This window comes from Rhipicephalus microplus, chromosome 8, assembly GCF_043290135.1.
Source record: "Rhipicephalus microplus isolate Deutch F79 chromosome 8, USDA_Rmic, whole genome shotgun sequence".
NCBI lineage: Eukaryota > Metazoa > Arthropoda > Arachnida > Ixodida > Ixodidae > Rhipicephalus > Rhipicephalus microplus.
In genome coordinates, this window is record NC_134707.1 from 2,184,299 (window position 1) to 2,198,644 (window position 14,346).

Below are 14,346 nucleotides of genomic sequence, written 5' to 3' on the forward strand. Positions count from 1 at the left end.
AGCAACAAGCGACTTAGGTCCACAAACCAACTGTGGGCTTACCTCGTATTTTTCTCAAGTTTCTGTACTCTCTACATTTGTTATGAGGGTAAAAAAATTGTAACAAGGTAACAACAGGATTGGCCAACTTTGTTCATAAAGTTAAGGTGTGCATGAGGTTGGTTTGTTAATACAGGCCTTAGTTTTAAAAGCTTACGCACGACCAGTACAGTTTAAAAATGGAACTACCACTTGCTCCAATGGTCACGTGCGAAACCGCAGTCTTTGCAATGTGATTGATAGTGACTACGATCTCCGAAGGTACACGGCTAACGCAGTAGTAGACCAAAGGCAATACAGGCATTAAAAAAAAAAAAAAAAACGCCAGGCCTGCGTAGTACTCAGAGCACAGTCTCGGCAAAAGCTGGAAGAGCTGCCTTTCAGGGCCTTTTTTAAGTATCTTTTTTAAGTATTTTTTGGGGTATCTGCTACAGGCACACTTGTAGTAGTAGGGAGGCATTCACTATGCCATCTTTCATAATTCATCGGAGAAGTGTGGTACCCACTACACACTTGCAAGGAATTTTGTGCAATTTTTTTATGCTGTGTTTGAGGACAATGAATAAATATGCCTGAAGAGTACTTTCTTGGGCGAGTTGGTTTCTATTAATGGTTAATCATTATTGTGCAATGCTTAAAGCTCCAAGACTTGGGAGATGAAGGACTACATGAACACCAGTGCTTGTGTTCGTGTAGTTTTTTTTACTTCCAAGGCTTCTTCTTTTAAGCGGTGCGCAATGATGTAACAATGAATATGCTTGAAGTTTTTGTAATGGGTTGGAGCGTTCAACGATCACTCATTATGCAATTTGCATTAGATGATGCCTTATTGTTCCTTTGTCGTTCAAAAAGTCTTTATTACTCATATTATCGCAATTCTTTTCAAGACATCAAGCCTGCCTAAGGCCAGTTGGCAACAGTTTGGAGCACCGGTGTGGCTGTGTTGTAGAATACTGGGCTGGGCACGCAGGGGACCCGCGTTGGGATTCCATTGTGTGCTTCTTTCTTTTTTTCAATTTTTTTGTTTTTTTTATTTTACATAATAACTTGGCCCTAGAAACATGAGGGTGTTACTGGGAACCTCTATGCAGATGAGGTGGCTTGGGGTTTTACTAACTACTCAGCTACCGATGGCATCACCATGGGGGATCCGACACCGATGAATCCCAGTTACAAAGCGATCCTGCAATATTACAGAAATTTGCGGAGACTACACCCAATACCACTCAAGAGCTGTTCGACCCACTCATCTCTACTAGGGTAAGCTGGATGATGCATCGAGCGCGCACGGTCGAAGCCACCAGATGACGCCGTTGGTGTCTCGGAAGCCACCGTTATGAACAGTCGCTTGCTGCGGGCGCGAGGGCTCTTCTCTTCTGAAATGCTGGAATGTAGAACAGTAAAATTTACGAATCGCCCGTAAATATTATAGCAAAAACTTTTCACGCATAAGTACCTCAAAATTATATTCCTTTTTATGCATTCTGCAAAGGAATTATGGTAGCTGACTGCCTATTTTTTTTTAACAAGGCGTGTTGAAGGTGTTTGGCTTTTTGATACCTAGTTTCTCATGCTCGAGGCCTCAAATATACGAGATGAGATGTGGATCAGTAACTCAAAGAGGGAAGGATGGACGCCATCTTAGCAAACATTGTGGTGATGATTTTTCAGAGTCATGACTTGACCACTCGGTTACAAAACTAATCTTCAAAGCAATGCCATCCCAACGTTTTCTTTTCCAGGTCACTCACAAATGACAAACCTTCGCGCTTCTGGCTACCATTGCACTCATTCGTTTTTTTGTTTTTTTTCTAAAAAAAAAATGCCATGACAATTTTTTTTCTGTACATTGTACGTAACAGCACTGCACCATATTCGGACGGCATCGCTATGGCGTCCGTCATTTTTCGTGTAGCATTAGTCGGCACTTTTAAGTGATGCCTAATCGTAGGATTTGTTGCTTGCACTAGTTGTAGATTACAACACCCGCCGTATTTGGACGGCTTCGCTATGGCGTCTCTTATTCTTCGTGTAGCATTGGATGACCGCGAGAATGTCCCCGTAACAATATTATTTAAAAAAAAAAACACACAAAAATTACGATCACAACAACTGCCACCATATTTCAATTACACGTCTAAAATGCCTAGAAGACACCAGCTTCCAAGACAGCAAAGGGACCTTCTGGTGGCTTCACAAGTGCCCGCATGGGAGAGTGCAGATGCGTCGTTCAGCCTTTTTTTTTTATTGGAAGTCAGTATTTCGGCTCTGGATTCTGCTGCGTTACGCTGACCCCAAATGAACACGTCTATAAACATCCACAAATTCCATATGTATTACCCCGCAGCATAGAAAGACATCTCCGTAGTGTGGAAGAACAGCGACGCCCTGCCACATCACTTGAGAATGCACGGCACACGTTGAAGAGCAAGAAGAGGATAACAGCAGAGAGAATTGGGAGTGAATGGTGTCCAGCCTTGCTCTTGGGCATAAACTGAGGCTAGTCAGGAGGCCTGACGACGAGGCGTTGGTCTGTTTTAGTGGCAAAGAAGTCTTTTGCACAAATAAAGTTTTGTTTTTTCTTTGCGCGATAGTGGTTACGGATAGCTGCGGCTGCGGCGGCGGGCCCCTACGGCACACGCAATCCTTGTTGAGATCTCGTAATAGCTTTCACTGTAAAAAAGGCACGAAGTGTTTCGGTGGTCATGTCAATCATCGCTTATGGCTTTGCTGTAGCGAACTTTAGCACTTTTCAGTTGCCTTCAAGCAAAGCTTTGATGCGCATTTCCGCAACAGCCAGGTGCACTGTCTATTATTGGTTCACTGAAGTATCTCTCAGGAGAACATGTTAGAGCTCTTTTGACTTAAAGAAATGCTGTGTATGTATATTGCAGTTTGGAAAGCAATTTCCATAGCTTTTGTTATTATTATTTATTTATTAATATACATAGTTTTGGGTGATGAGGATATTTTCAATGCCAATGTTTACACCTATGAGGCTGTTCAAGAACTCCCCCCCTTACCCGCCTTTTCCCCTGATGTTTCTGCATTTGTGTGTGTGTGCGTGTGTGCATGTGTGTGTGTGAAGAAAAAATGTGGTGGTGGCACCTCTCCTCCCCCCTCTCCTGCGTAAATCTCCCATATTCAGAATGCTTGACTTTGGCAGACTTATCAGTGCACAGTACGTTTAGTGTGTAATTATGCCACGTTCCCTGCAGGTTCTTATTATCAAGGTTTCACTGTACAGTTTTCAACATGAATATATGGTAAAGTAAAAAATTACTGATGAAAAAAAATTCGGTCTCTTGATCGTTCAATATTCGTTTCATATTCGAAGCTGCGTATACATATTCAATCTGTATTTTAGATATTGAATATTTACACAACCCTGTTCTATGTCAGAGTTTTTAATATGTGCATTTTGCCTACATGCATTGGTGTGCTTTGAAACAAGAAAACAACACACATTTTTCAATCTGCTCATTTGCCCTAGTCATTTTGCGCAGCACTTGTACAAATATTGGTAAAACTCGGGGGTTGTGTGATGGTGGTAGCTTTGGTGTGTGCGTGTGTGCAAGGCCCAGCAGTTTTGGGCCTCATATGCGTAACACTGTTTATTTTTCTTTTTTTTTTCAGCAAGATTCTTTGACTTTTTTATTCTATGTATTGCTGGGATGCTTCTCTGACAAAAAAATTTATTTTCAGTTTGCTCTCCGTGTGGCCTGGGCTATTGTAGCACAAGCAGAACAACGTTTTCAATGCGAAGAAGCTGGCGAGACATTCACCAATGAAGTTCACAAGAAATGGTAAGCTTGCTGCGCTGCTTTTGAGCGTGACTCTGACAGCATGGTTGAGCTGTCCACGCAGGTAGGAGGTCCAATTGACGATACAGTCCCACCGGGATCTTGTTTCTAAGTCAAGATCCTCCCGCTTTTGGAGGACTTGCGCACTTTCTCCAGCTTGTGGAGAAATATACCGTATTTACACGATCGTAAGACGACCCTTTTTTTCAAATTTGACAATCCAATGTTGGGGGGTCGTCTTAGAATCGAAATCGAACCATGTACCTTAGAATCGAAATCGAACCATGTATTGTCATCTCAAATAGTTTCCCGCTCAACCCAAAGCGCATAGTTTTCCGCGTGCTTATACAAAAGCTTTTTCTTTTTTTAGCATCTACTGCGCGCATTACGAGTGCCTTTATGACGAGCGCACGGCTCTTGAGGGAGCACCGGTAATCGATGGAAGAGCCGCCGTAGGGGGGTATTGGTAGCTGACGGAAGAGCTCCTCTTTGTGATACAATTTTCTAAGCGGTTGCGTCGCCGCGTGCTCCTGTCGCTTGTGTCCACGACCGGCTCTCTCGAGTCACTTCTGTCTGACATGAGTGCCGTAGGCTCGAAGAACACTCGGCGCTCGTTTACGGCAGCGTTTAAGCGGGCTGCTATTCTTCATGCGGAGAAAACCAACAACTGTGCAGCAGGACGGAAGTTCGGAATCAGTCCTCTCCGCATGGGCGGCCGTCCCACGCGATGCCGTGGTGCGGTCGTTCGCGAAGTGTGGACTCACACTTGACGACGACGTGCTGTGGGACTGCAGCAGCAATGACGGCAGCAGCACCAGCGAGGACGACTCCAGCGACGATGAATAATCCTGCGCAACCACGTGAATAAATTTCCCTTGTGTAAAATGCGCGCGTTCTTTTTTTTTTTTTTTTTTTTTTTTTTAGAGATGCGATTTTGGGGGGGTCGTCTTACAATCGTGTAAATACGGTATGTTCAAGCAATCAAAGCTGACAGACTGTTCATTTTCTATTAACAAATACATAGTGGCACTATTTTCTAACTTGCATGCAAATAAAATGTTTTGTCTTCTTCTGTCTTTCTTTTCTCAACTCATTTATAACAATTATCAGCTATAACAATCACATTTAATTAGTACATGGATATTGTTATAAGTGCCCTGTACTGTAAAGGCATTCCTGTACAGTAAGTACTTAAATGCTCCTTGTCATCATTAGCCTGCTTTTGTGCCCTTTGCTGGATCTCGCATATGTTCACCTGCTTGTTTCTTCGTATGCCTGCAAGCATACTTGTTTCGTCAGTGACACTATCCAAGTGTTAGGCATCTCAGATAGTTATGCAATAGTTACGCCCTTGGATCTAACCTATGCAGTGCACGGCCTGACCAGCTTCATTTTTTTCCTCTTATTGGCACCAAGGAGAACACGCCTCTCTGATTAATTCACTCTTCCCATGTACTAATTTTATGCCTTTTTGGTTTATTGCTGTCATCATTATCAACAGCAGCAGCCTGACTGCGCTCACTGCAGGACAAAGGCCTCCCCCATTATCCGCCAATCAACACACTCTTGTGCTTTCTGTTGCCACGTTATCCCTGCGAATTTTTTAATCTCATTGGCCCACCTAACTTTCTGTCTCCCCTTCGTGTGTTTGCCTTCTCTGGGAATCCACTAGGTTACCCTTAATGACCAGCAGGTATCCTGCTTACATGCTACATGCTTGGCCCATGTCCGTTTCTTCTTCTTGATTTCAACTATTATATCCTTAACCCCAGTTTGTTCCCTGACTAACTCTGCTCTCTTCTTGTCTCTTAAGGTTAAACCTCTCATTTTTTTTCTATTGCTCGCTGTGTCATCCTCAATTTAAACTGAACCCTCTTTGTAAGCCTCCAGATTTCTGCTCTGTAAGTAAGTACCAGCAAGATGCAGTTGTTATATACCTTCTTCTTGAGGGTTAGCGGTAGATTACGATTCATGATTTGAGAATGCTTGCCGAATATGATCCACCCTATTCTTATTCTTTTAGTTATTTTACTCTCATGGTTCGGCTCCACAGTTACTACCTGTCCTAAGTAGACATATTTCTTTACAACTTCCAGCGTCTCTCCACCTATCTCAAAGCACTGTTTCTTACCGAGACGTTTGCACATTACTTTAATTTCTGTTCACAATAATTTTCAGACCTATTCATGTGTTCAGTTTTCAATCTTTTCGCAACCAAAACATAAGAATTTTTTTTATCAATATGCAGAGCCCTTCTTTTTTTTTTTTTCAACTAAATGGTGCCATTTTTTTTTTCAATTTCATAATGTTTCTTCATTGCGATAATAGACAGAAAAAAAGATAACTTGAAGGTGTATTCACCGCACGGCAAGACAAAGAAAAATGACGATAAAATAATAGTCAAGACACGAATGGCCCAATATGAAAAAGTGTTCTCTTTACTCCCAGATTTGCTCATGCTCATTACTCCCAGATTTTCGCCATTTTTTATGTTTGTATGGTTGACGTGAAAATCTCCAGGAAATTCAAATTTCTGTGCGTGATCTGATCACATTGATAAAATTTTAACCCAGTCAGATCTAGGCTTTTTGCAAAACTGTTGGCACTATCGCATTAGGAAGTGTTGATGTAAATGTAGACTCGAATCACCACGATTCACGGTGGAATTCAGCTGCAAATGTACACTCGACTCGAATCACCACGATTCGAGTGTACATTTGCAGCTGAATTCCACCGTATCCAATGGGTTGTAATTCGGATGTTCAGTACCAAACCATCTAGCAATGGCTGAGAGCAACATGCTAGAAGCTTCGGAAAGATGTGCGTGACCAACAAAACAGTGATCACTCAACAAGGTCATGTATGGCAATGTTTAAACTAAAAGAACTCCGAAAGTGCACACGCGTCGAACGCTCGCCCAGTCAAAGCGAGGCTTCTTTCTGCAAATGCTGGAGACAAGTAGATAGTAACAAGCGACTTATCTTAGAAGGCACGTGCGTGGCCAGCACACACAGAATAAAAATCGAACTATTATTTGCCGCAACCACTGTGAATGAAACGGTGGTTGCTGCAACGCAATCGTTAGTAACTACGAAGTTCGAAGGTATGTGGCTCACGCAGTGATTGATTACATAAAAAAAGGCACGAAGCCTTTCTGTGCTCATGCCAATCTTCGTTTGTGATTATGGTGGAGCGGACTGTCCAGTTAGCCTCAAGTAAAGCTTTCACGGGAAGTTTCGCAGCAGCCATCTGCGCCATTCCTTATTGGTCTATTCGGGTGTCTCCCACAAAAACGTACGTGTTTTTTGATGGAAAGAAATGTTTTGTGGGTTATGGCGATTTAGAAAGGCAATTTAGAAACTGCTTTTACTAGGTTTTATTTTTCTTTCTTTTTTTGCTATAAGCTTCGGGCGATATTTTCGATCCCACTTGGGATTGGTACGTATCACGGAGATTCTACTGTTTATGCACTCCACCTGTGTTGTTTATAAGCCACAATAAAACCACAACACCAATGTTTACGCTTACGGGGTTGTTCAGGGCCACCATGCTTTTCGCGATGTTTATTTTGTATGTGTGTTTGTGAAAAAGTGGTGAGGGGGGCGAGATATAAGACGTGTTTAAAAGCACTGAAAGTTGGGCGAGTTTGTACTTAAACATAGTGGTATTTTGAGTGTGTAAATAGACAAGAAACGAGACAGAGGTAGACAGACCAGCACTCCTCTGTCTAGTTGTGTCTTCCGTTTCCTGTCTATTTACGCGCTCAAAACAAAGCTATATAAGGCGCGATGTAGTGACGTCATTTGATACTCACATGGAGGACGAAGCAGCTCCTTGTTTAGGTTTCTGTTTTGACTTGGCATTCATTCCTTAATTAATATTATTGATGAGCATCTAGGCAAAGTTAACTGCTCTAGCTGTTACAAAACTGTCAATTCTATTTCAAAACTGCATTATCTCTCTATGGTCGAAAATGTGCCGGAGTTCCCCTGTAAGGGGTATGATAACGTAGATGGACCAAGAAAGAAACCTTTTATTTTATGTCTAAAAATTATACTTAATCTAAGGAGCAATGCGATGCATTGGCGGGCGCATAAAAGTGCTCCAATTCCTTTAAAAATGGTGTCCAAGACCATGCTTCCTAACAGACGTGGGGGGCTCTTTCCTTTCCCATTATTTTTCTTGGGTGTATTTACTTTTATAATAAATATGGCTGATTGGCTGAACATATTCACTTGATACTATTTTCGGACTCTTTGATTGGAAATTTTACTGCCAAAATCCTTTTTATCATGAGAAATGCTGTGCGCTCAGCATTCCCCCCTCAAACTTGATGTTCCTTTTCTGGAAAGCTATCTTACCAATGGCACTCATATTTTCTCAGATTATGTCTAAGTCCCCTCCGAGTAGTCTGAATTGAAAACTTCGAAAAACTGTTTATGTTAGGCATAAGAAAATAAGGAAGAATAATTAGAAAGTCTCTCTCTTGGCACATAACAAGTGAGGACAATATATATATTTTTTTGCAAGATAAATATAGGCGCCCATTTTTATAAGTTTGGATCAATACCAGTGTGGTGTTGAATACACATGCCGATTTTATGGTCACACTGTCATACCTGCCAAGTCTCGCGGGCTTTCCAGGAGACTCCTGCATTTTAATCACTTCAAAAGTTAGTATGGTTGTCAAGAAAATGTCCCATAAATTGAAATTTCTGTGCACGATCTGGCCGCCTTGACAAAAATGCAGCCCAATTCAATCCAGGCTTTCTGCATGCAGGCTTTCTGATTTTATTGTAAACAAATTTGGAAGGTGTTAATGTAAACATATAGTAGAATCTGAATGATGGGAAACTGGCAGGTACGAATTGATGAAAATTTCTGGTCAAATTCTACAAAGTTCATTGTGTTGAAATTGAGATGTTCCGCGCACTTTTTCTGATCGTGGGTGGTCCTATGAATTTTAGTACCGATACCGCCGTACGAAGGCTGAAATCAGCGTGCTCGAAGGTTGGGAAAAACCTGCGTGACCAGCACACGCATCGTCAGAACTGTGGTTATTGTTCATGGACAAAGCTGCGATCACTCTAGACACATTAATGTATGGCACCAATATAACTGACAAAACTCCGTAAGTGCACGCACATCCAACGCTCGACCATTCAAAGAGATGTTGCTTCCACAAACGCTGTAGAAAAAGCCATGGCAGATGCAATTACAGATAACAATAAATGACGTGGTTTTGAAGGCACGTGCGCAGCCAGCACCTGCGGATTGAAAATGGAACTACAGTTTTCGGCAACCGGCATGCGGGAAATTGCGTTTCGAAGTGATGCAATCATCAATATCGACTACTAGCCGAGAGCACGGGGCTAGGGCAGTGGTAGATTGAAGGCAGTAAAGACGTAAAAAATGTTAGCAGCGCTTTGGCATTCTTGTCTAAAGAATCTAGTAACCTACGTTGTTCTGATTGATCTGCATACTTTATCATTCAGTTTTCATTTGGCCTCAAGTGCTTTCCTGCCTGCACTTTCCCGGCTACCGCGTTGCATCTGTTCACGTGTGTCACAGGAAGACATACGTGAATTCTTTTGGCAGAAATAGATTTTGCAAGTTGTTTTGGATGACTTCAAATCCCGGCAGATACAAATAGTTGCCTTTGAGACTCGCACCTTTTGCTGTGGTTGGGAAACCCTATCCTCATGTGTTCACCCACTGCAAGCCATTATAAGACCACAACGGCACTAGTTAGGCCCCTGCCCTCTTTTTTTCGATTTTTCTTTGGGTGTTGAAAGGGGGAGGGTAAATCAATGCAAGCCCCCCTTTTGCGGAAGTCTCCTGGATCCAGAATATTCGAACTTGGCAGGTATGCACTGTTTTTGTTTTTTTAGAAAAGGTACATTTGATTTTGTGCCCCAGTCTGACATTTGCTATCTACCAGAAGCAAGCAAAAAAAAGTATATGGTCGAATTCCAACAAGCTGGAGCCAAAAGCGCTCTTATTTAGCACACAATGTTCCCAACGAAATATGGTGCAGCTACTCAGGTTTAAAGCTGAAACCAAGAATATCTCTTTACCCTGCCATACCCCCTGAAGTTACAGCTTCTTTTGGGCTTCTTCGTAAAAGTCGCGCTGTTTACTTAGGCTTTTTTTCTTGATGACTGTTTGTTTCTTTGCTCGGCAGAATCTGTCAACACTGACTGCTTAAAGGGGTCATGAAACATTTGCCATAGATTTTCAACTACCGTATTTACTCGGTTCTACCGCGCCCTCGATTGTAACGCGCACCCGATTTCCACCGCAAAAAAAAAAAAAAAACGTAAGACATCGATTGCAACGCGCACCCATTTTTTTTTTTTTTGCTGGCCCGCACGATCACACCACTCGAAAAAACGATTCCTTTCGGGATTGTCTTCCATTTAAATATGAGGTACGGGCGAAGCTTGTGCCCATCTGACGTGTAACAGAGCATTGTCGTCACTGTAGTTTTACCGTGGACCGATGTCAGCACGCGAACTTGCTTCGCCCCCTTCTTCTCGACAGTTGTGGTGCCAGGCATGTCGAAGTAAAGAGGCGTCTGATCGGCATTCCAGATTTGCCCAAGCAGGTAGCCGTTGTTGCGCCGCAAGTTTAGGACGAACCTCTGAAAACTGTAAAGCTTTTCATCGTACTTCTCCGCAAAAGTTTTCGCATATGCATGTTCCCCTTCGGAGGGAAGAGCCTTTCCTCTTCATATAGTTAATTAGCCAGCACCTGCTCGCTTTAAACAGGCTCCGCATTAGACTTTTTTCTAAGACTAATTGCATAGCCCGCACTTGGAGCAGTTCTGTCGTCATGGGCCGCTGTGCCACTCGCTCCTCAAGCACATACTCGCGAAGCAGCTCTTCAATTTGCGGAAACCGACCCTGCTGTGGTTCACTGAAGCCTTTGCATGAAGCTTTTCTGTCAACAATCTTCTGCTTTTGTTTCCGCCGGTCCCGCACGCACGTTTCGAGAAGGACCGCGATGCGGCCCGATTTCCGTCCGTTTCTGCACACGCGATGACTTTTCTTTTAAAAGCGGCATCGTGGTGCCCTCGAGTTTTTGGAGTCGGCCCTTCCACGTCGCCGATGCTAATGCACTACTAGATGACGAACTCCTCAGCACACGTACGAAGTGCCGCACATGGTAAACACATAGGCAGAAATAGCCGACGCACCATGCCGACACTCCGTGATGCGGACGCACGTAGGGGGCGGCCATTTTGGATTTGCGATGGCAATAGATTGACCGTAATTTTTTTGTTCGTACTCGATTCTAACGCGCATGCGATTTATGAACTCGCTTAACCGGAAAAAAGGTGCGCGTTAGATTCGAGTAATTACGGTACGTGTGTACTACGTGTGAAACCAGGCTGTCCATTCAATACTATACTTTGACTCCTTTGATCATGCGGGTTCATTGAATAGCTATAAAAGCACAATTTTGGGTCCCGGCTCACATTCCTTTTAACTGTACAACTGACGTCACTTAAGTCGACTAATGCTCTGTTGTCAACAAAACATGGCGACGCAGTAATACTTGCTGAGCCATAGTTGGCCGAAGTTCGTAGCATTGTATCGTTTCGATTGCGGCACTGTCTGACGACGCACACGGTAGGCCATGGGGTGGACTAAGCCTCCCAAAACACATAAAAGCTGCCCGCACAAGTTGGTTGTACTAAGCACCTGGTTGTACTTGAAAGTGGAACAAGCGGATCACTCGCGGTACTTCCACAGTATACGTAGCTCAGAGCACTCAAATTGCTGTGTTGTATTTTTGTTACCTAGGTCCCTATAAATCTATTATTTTGGAGCAAACGAGAACTAATGCTGTGTTTATAAATTCTCATACCATGATGTTTCACTGATGACACATGGTAGTGTCTATAGTCGTTTTCACGAGAAAGGAGGATTCTTTCTTGGCTGTTGCATGGGAGTACAAAAGCCCAGAGGGGCTATGCCCAGGGAGCCTTCAGTAGAAAAAGTCACAGCTTTGCCGCCAAGGCGAAGCAATGGGCGTGATAGCAACAAATTGCAAGGTCACTCGCAAATTGTAAGGTCACTCGCATAATGGAGAGCAGATCGAAGCGTGCCCTGCGTTTCTCATGCACAAATGACGCACGAAACGTACTCACAGGCAGATGCACGCGAATAAGTGTCTCAGTTGTTAATTCGCTGCGTCTGAAAAGCGCGCACTTTTCGCAAACGGAGACTGCAATGATTGCAGTGACCTTTGAGCACCTGGTAACTACAACAGAATCGTTCCAGATAAAGCCCGAGACCAGGCAAGACGTATGATCTTCCTTACTGCAAGATAAGGGCGCGCGAAGAGCGTCGACCCCCTGCTTTTTGCGAGGCAAAGTGCACGTGGGCGATGAGAGTGCGACCGCCACATCGTGACAATGTTTCTACGCGCGCTCATTGCACCATCTTACTGGTAATGCTGAAAACACGATAGTTCCCCGTCAAGATGACTGTCAGTAGCGGTAGGTTGTAGATATAAATAGCTTGCCGTTTTAACGTTGAAGAACGTATTCCTCGGTGGCTAATGCCTCGCACTCACGATTCAGAGGACCCAAGTTTGATTTGCACACCGGAGTTTTCCTTTAGGATTTCTTTCTTTCTTGCACTTTCATATTCATAGATACGTATACATATATGGTGAGTGACGGCAACGTCGGTGCTGGCGGCAAAATCCAGCCGAGTGTGTCCATATAATTGCTATCGCAATAATAAATGCTCAATGATTCAAATAATAGCTTAGTTTTATAATTGTGCAAATAATGCATTAATTCGGTTGAGCTACTTTCTTTTCTTGAAAATATTTGTAGGACTGGCAAAAAGCAATTGTTGTTAGCAAAATGCTTCAGTCCACCCACTTTGCCATTAATGCTGCCAGGTTCATTTTTTGGGTGAAGTGTTGACAAGTTCATTTATTTTTAGCTGATTTCATTTCACTTACCACAGTTGAACTTACACAAATGTTTGTAATTCAAGTGGAATAACATTTGGGTTTTTCACTTTCATGCTACAAAAGTGAAACAGCTTTTATTAATGAACACGCAATATTTATTTTTGCGCGATGCAGGGCAAAGCTGCTTTCTGAAATGGTAGACTTGCTCATTGCCTCAGTCAAGAAGAACGACAATGGCCAAGATGTCACGAGTGACCACTACAGCGCCGCAGTGCATCTGCTGTTTCCGCACGAGCGTCGTGCCCTCGCATCACAGCTGCAGCGATTTGCAATAAATTCTCAGCTTGCCAGTGAGCTGACCTCTGGTGCAAAGTCTAACAAGGGGTCAGAGCTTCATCAGCAGAATGGACTTGGTGACAAAGATACGTTTCTCTACTGTGGTGATGAACCCGTAACTGCTGTTCACTAAGCTGCGCACATTTTGTGCTCAGTTGTCTTTCTACTACACTTGAAGGGAATGAAGGAAATTTTATCTCTCTGCTAGGATCATTAGAAAAGGCAACTATTTTTGAATCGGGCGCCTACTTTACCCCTCTTTCTCTTTTTTGTAAATCTCCATTGGCATCTTCAAGTGACTATGGAGGAATGAGCAGCATCTCTCTCTCTCTCCCCCCCTCCTCTGCTCAAGATGGTCAGGGATGTATGGCAATCGCTTAACTCAACTGTGGTGTCAGGAATGCCGTCATGTCTACGCAGGCCTGCTAGGCTGTTTTTATTTTAACTGGACTGTCAAAGGTTGACAAGATTGGAGGGTCTTCATGGACAAAACTCGAGCTCTTTTACCTTCTCCAAGTAAATTGTTGCCTCAAGCTATAACAGTGAGCAAATCTTTTGCTACCAGTCATTGAAACGTATCTGAGAGCTATGAAGATTTTTCATCTTCTATGCACAGCTTTGGTCATGGTATTATGGTACATATGATATACTTATGCTGTTCGTATTGTTCCTCATTTTCAGAGTCTGCGTTGCTGTGCAGTTTGCTCATCATGTGAACCAAGCTAAATTTAGTTCTCTATTCTATTAGTAGAGTAAGCAATCTGAGGTGTAATATATTTTATGCCCAATATTTATTGTGAAAAAGAGTATCTGGCTTTTGTGGGGTTGTACTTTGACATCTGAGGAGCCTTTGTGTAAAAAGAAAGGCATCACTTCTCATGATTATGAGACATTTTGATGCATTGTGATAAAAAGCAGATCCCTTTTCAGTGCCGCATCTTTCAATCCTCCACAGCTGTATCCTCAAGGGCCCCCATACATTTGCTTCAGGGGTTGCCTTCTTTTTTGATCGAGTACAAGAGTTTCGATGTTGGTTTTTTGTCAGATGTTCTTATCACCTCATTTGTGACATTGCACTGTTACATTGCCAGTTATCATTCATAACTGGTCATTATAAGGATAGAGCTTAAAGTTAGATTTGTTCATTTTTTTTATGCTTGCAAATTCTGCTTGGTTCATTAGAGCACAATAAGCACTGTTCAGACTGGGGCAGTGTTAGCCCATTCCTTTTTTC

General features: G+C 43.0%; 1 protein-coding gene across 11 annotated transcripts in view; it reads left to right on the forward strand.

The window, feature by feature from the left end:
* Positions 1 to 13,707, forward strand: part of LOC119163941 (Protein associated with topo II related - 1) — a 240,719-nt gene extending 227,012 nt beyond the window's left edge. For all 11 annotated transcript variants that reach the window (XM_037416018.2, XM_037416019.2, XM_037416023.2 and 8 more), the window contains 2 exons: positions 3,745 to 3,845; positions 12,951 to 13,707. In XM_037416018.2, coding sequence (XP_037271915.2) covers positions 3,745 to 3,845; positions 12,951 to 13,245 — 396 coding nt within the window. In that variant the 3' untranslated portion in view covers positions 13,246 to 13,707. The remainder of the gene's footprint in view (positions 1 to 3,744; positions 3,846 to 12,950) is intronic.
* The last annotated feature ends 639 nt before the right edge of the window (positions 13,708 to 14,346 follow it).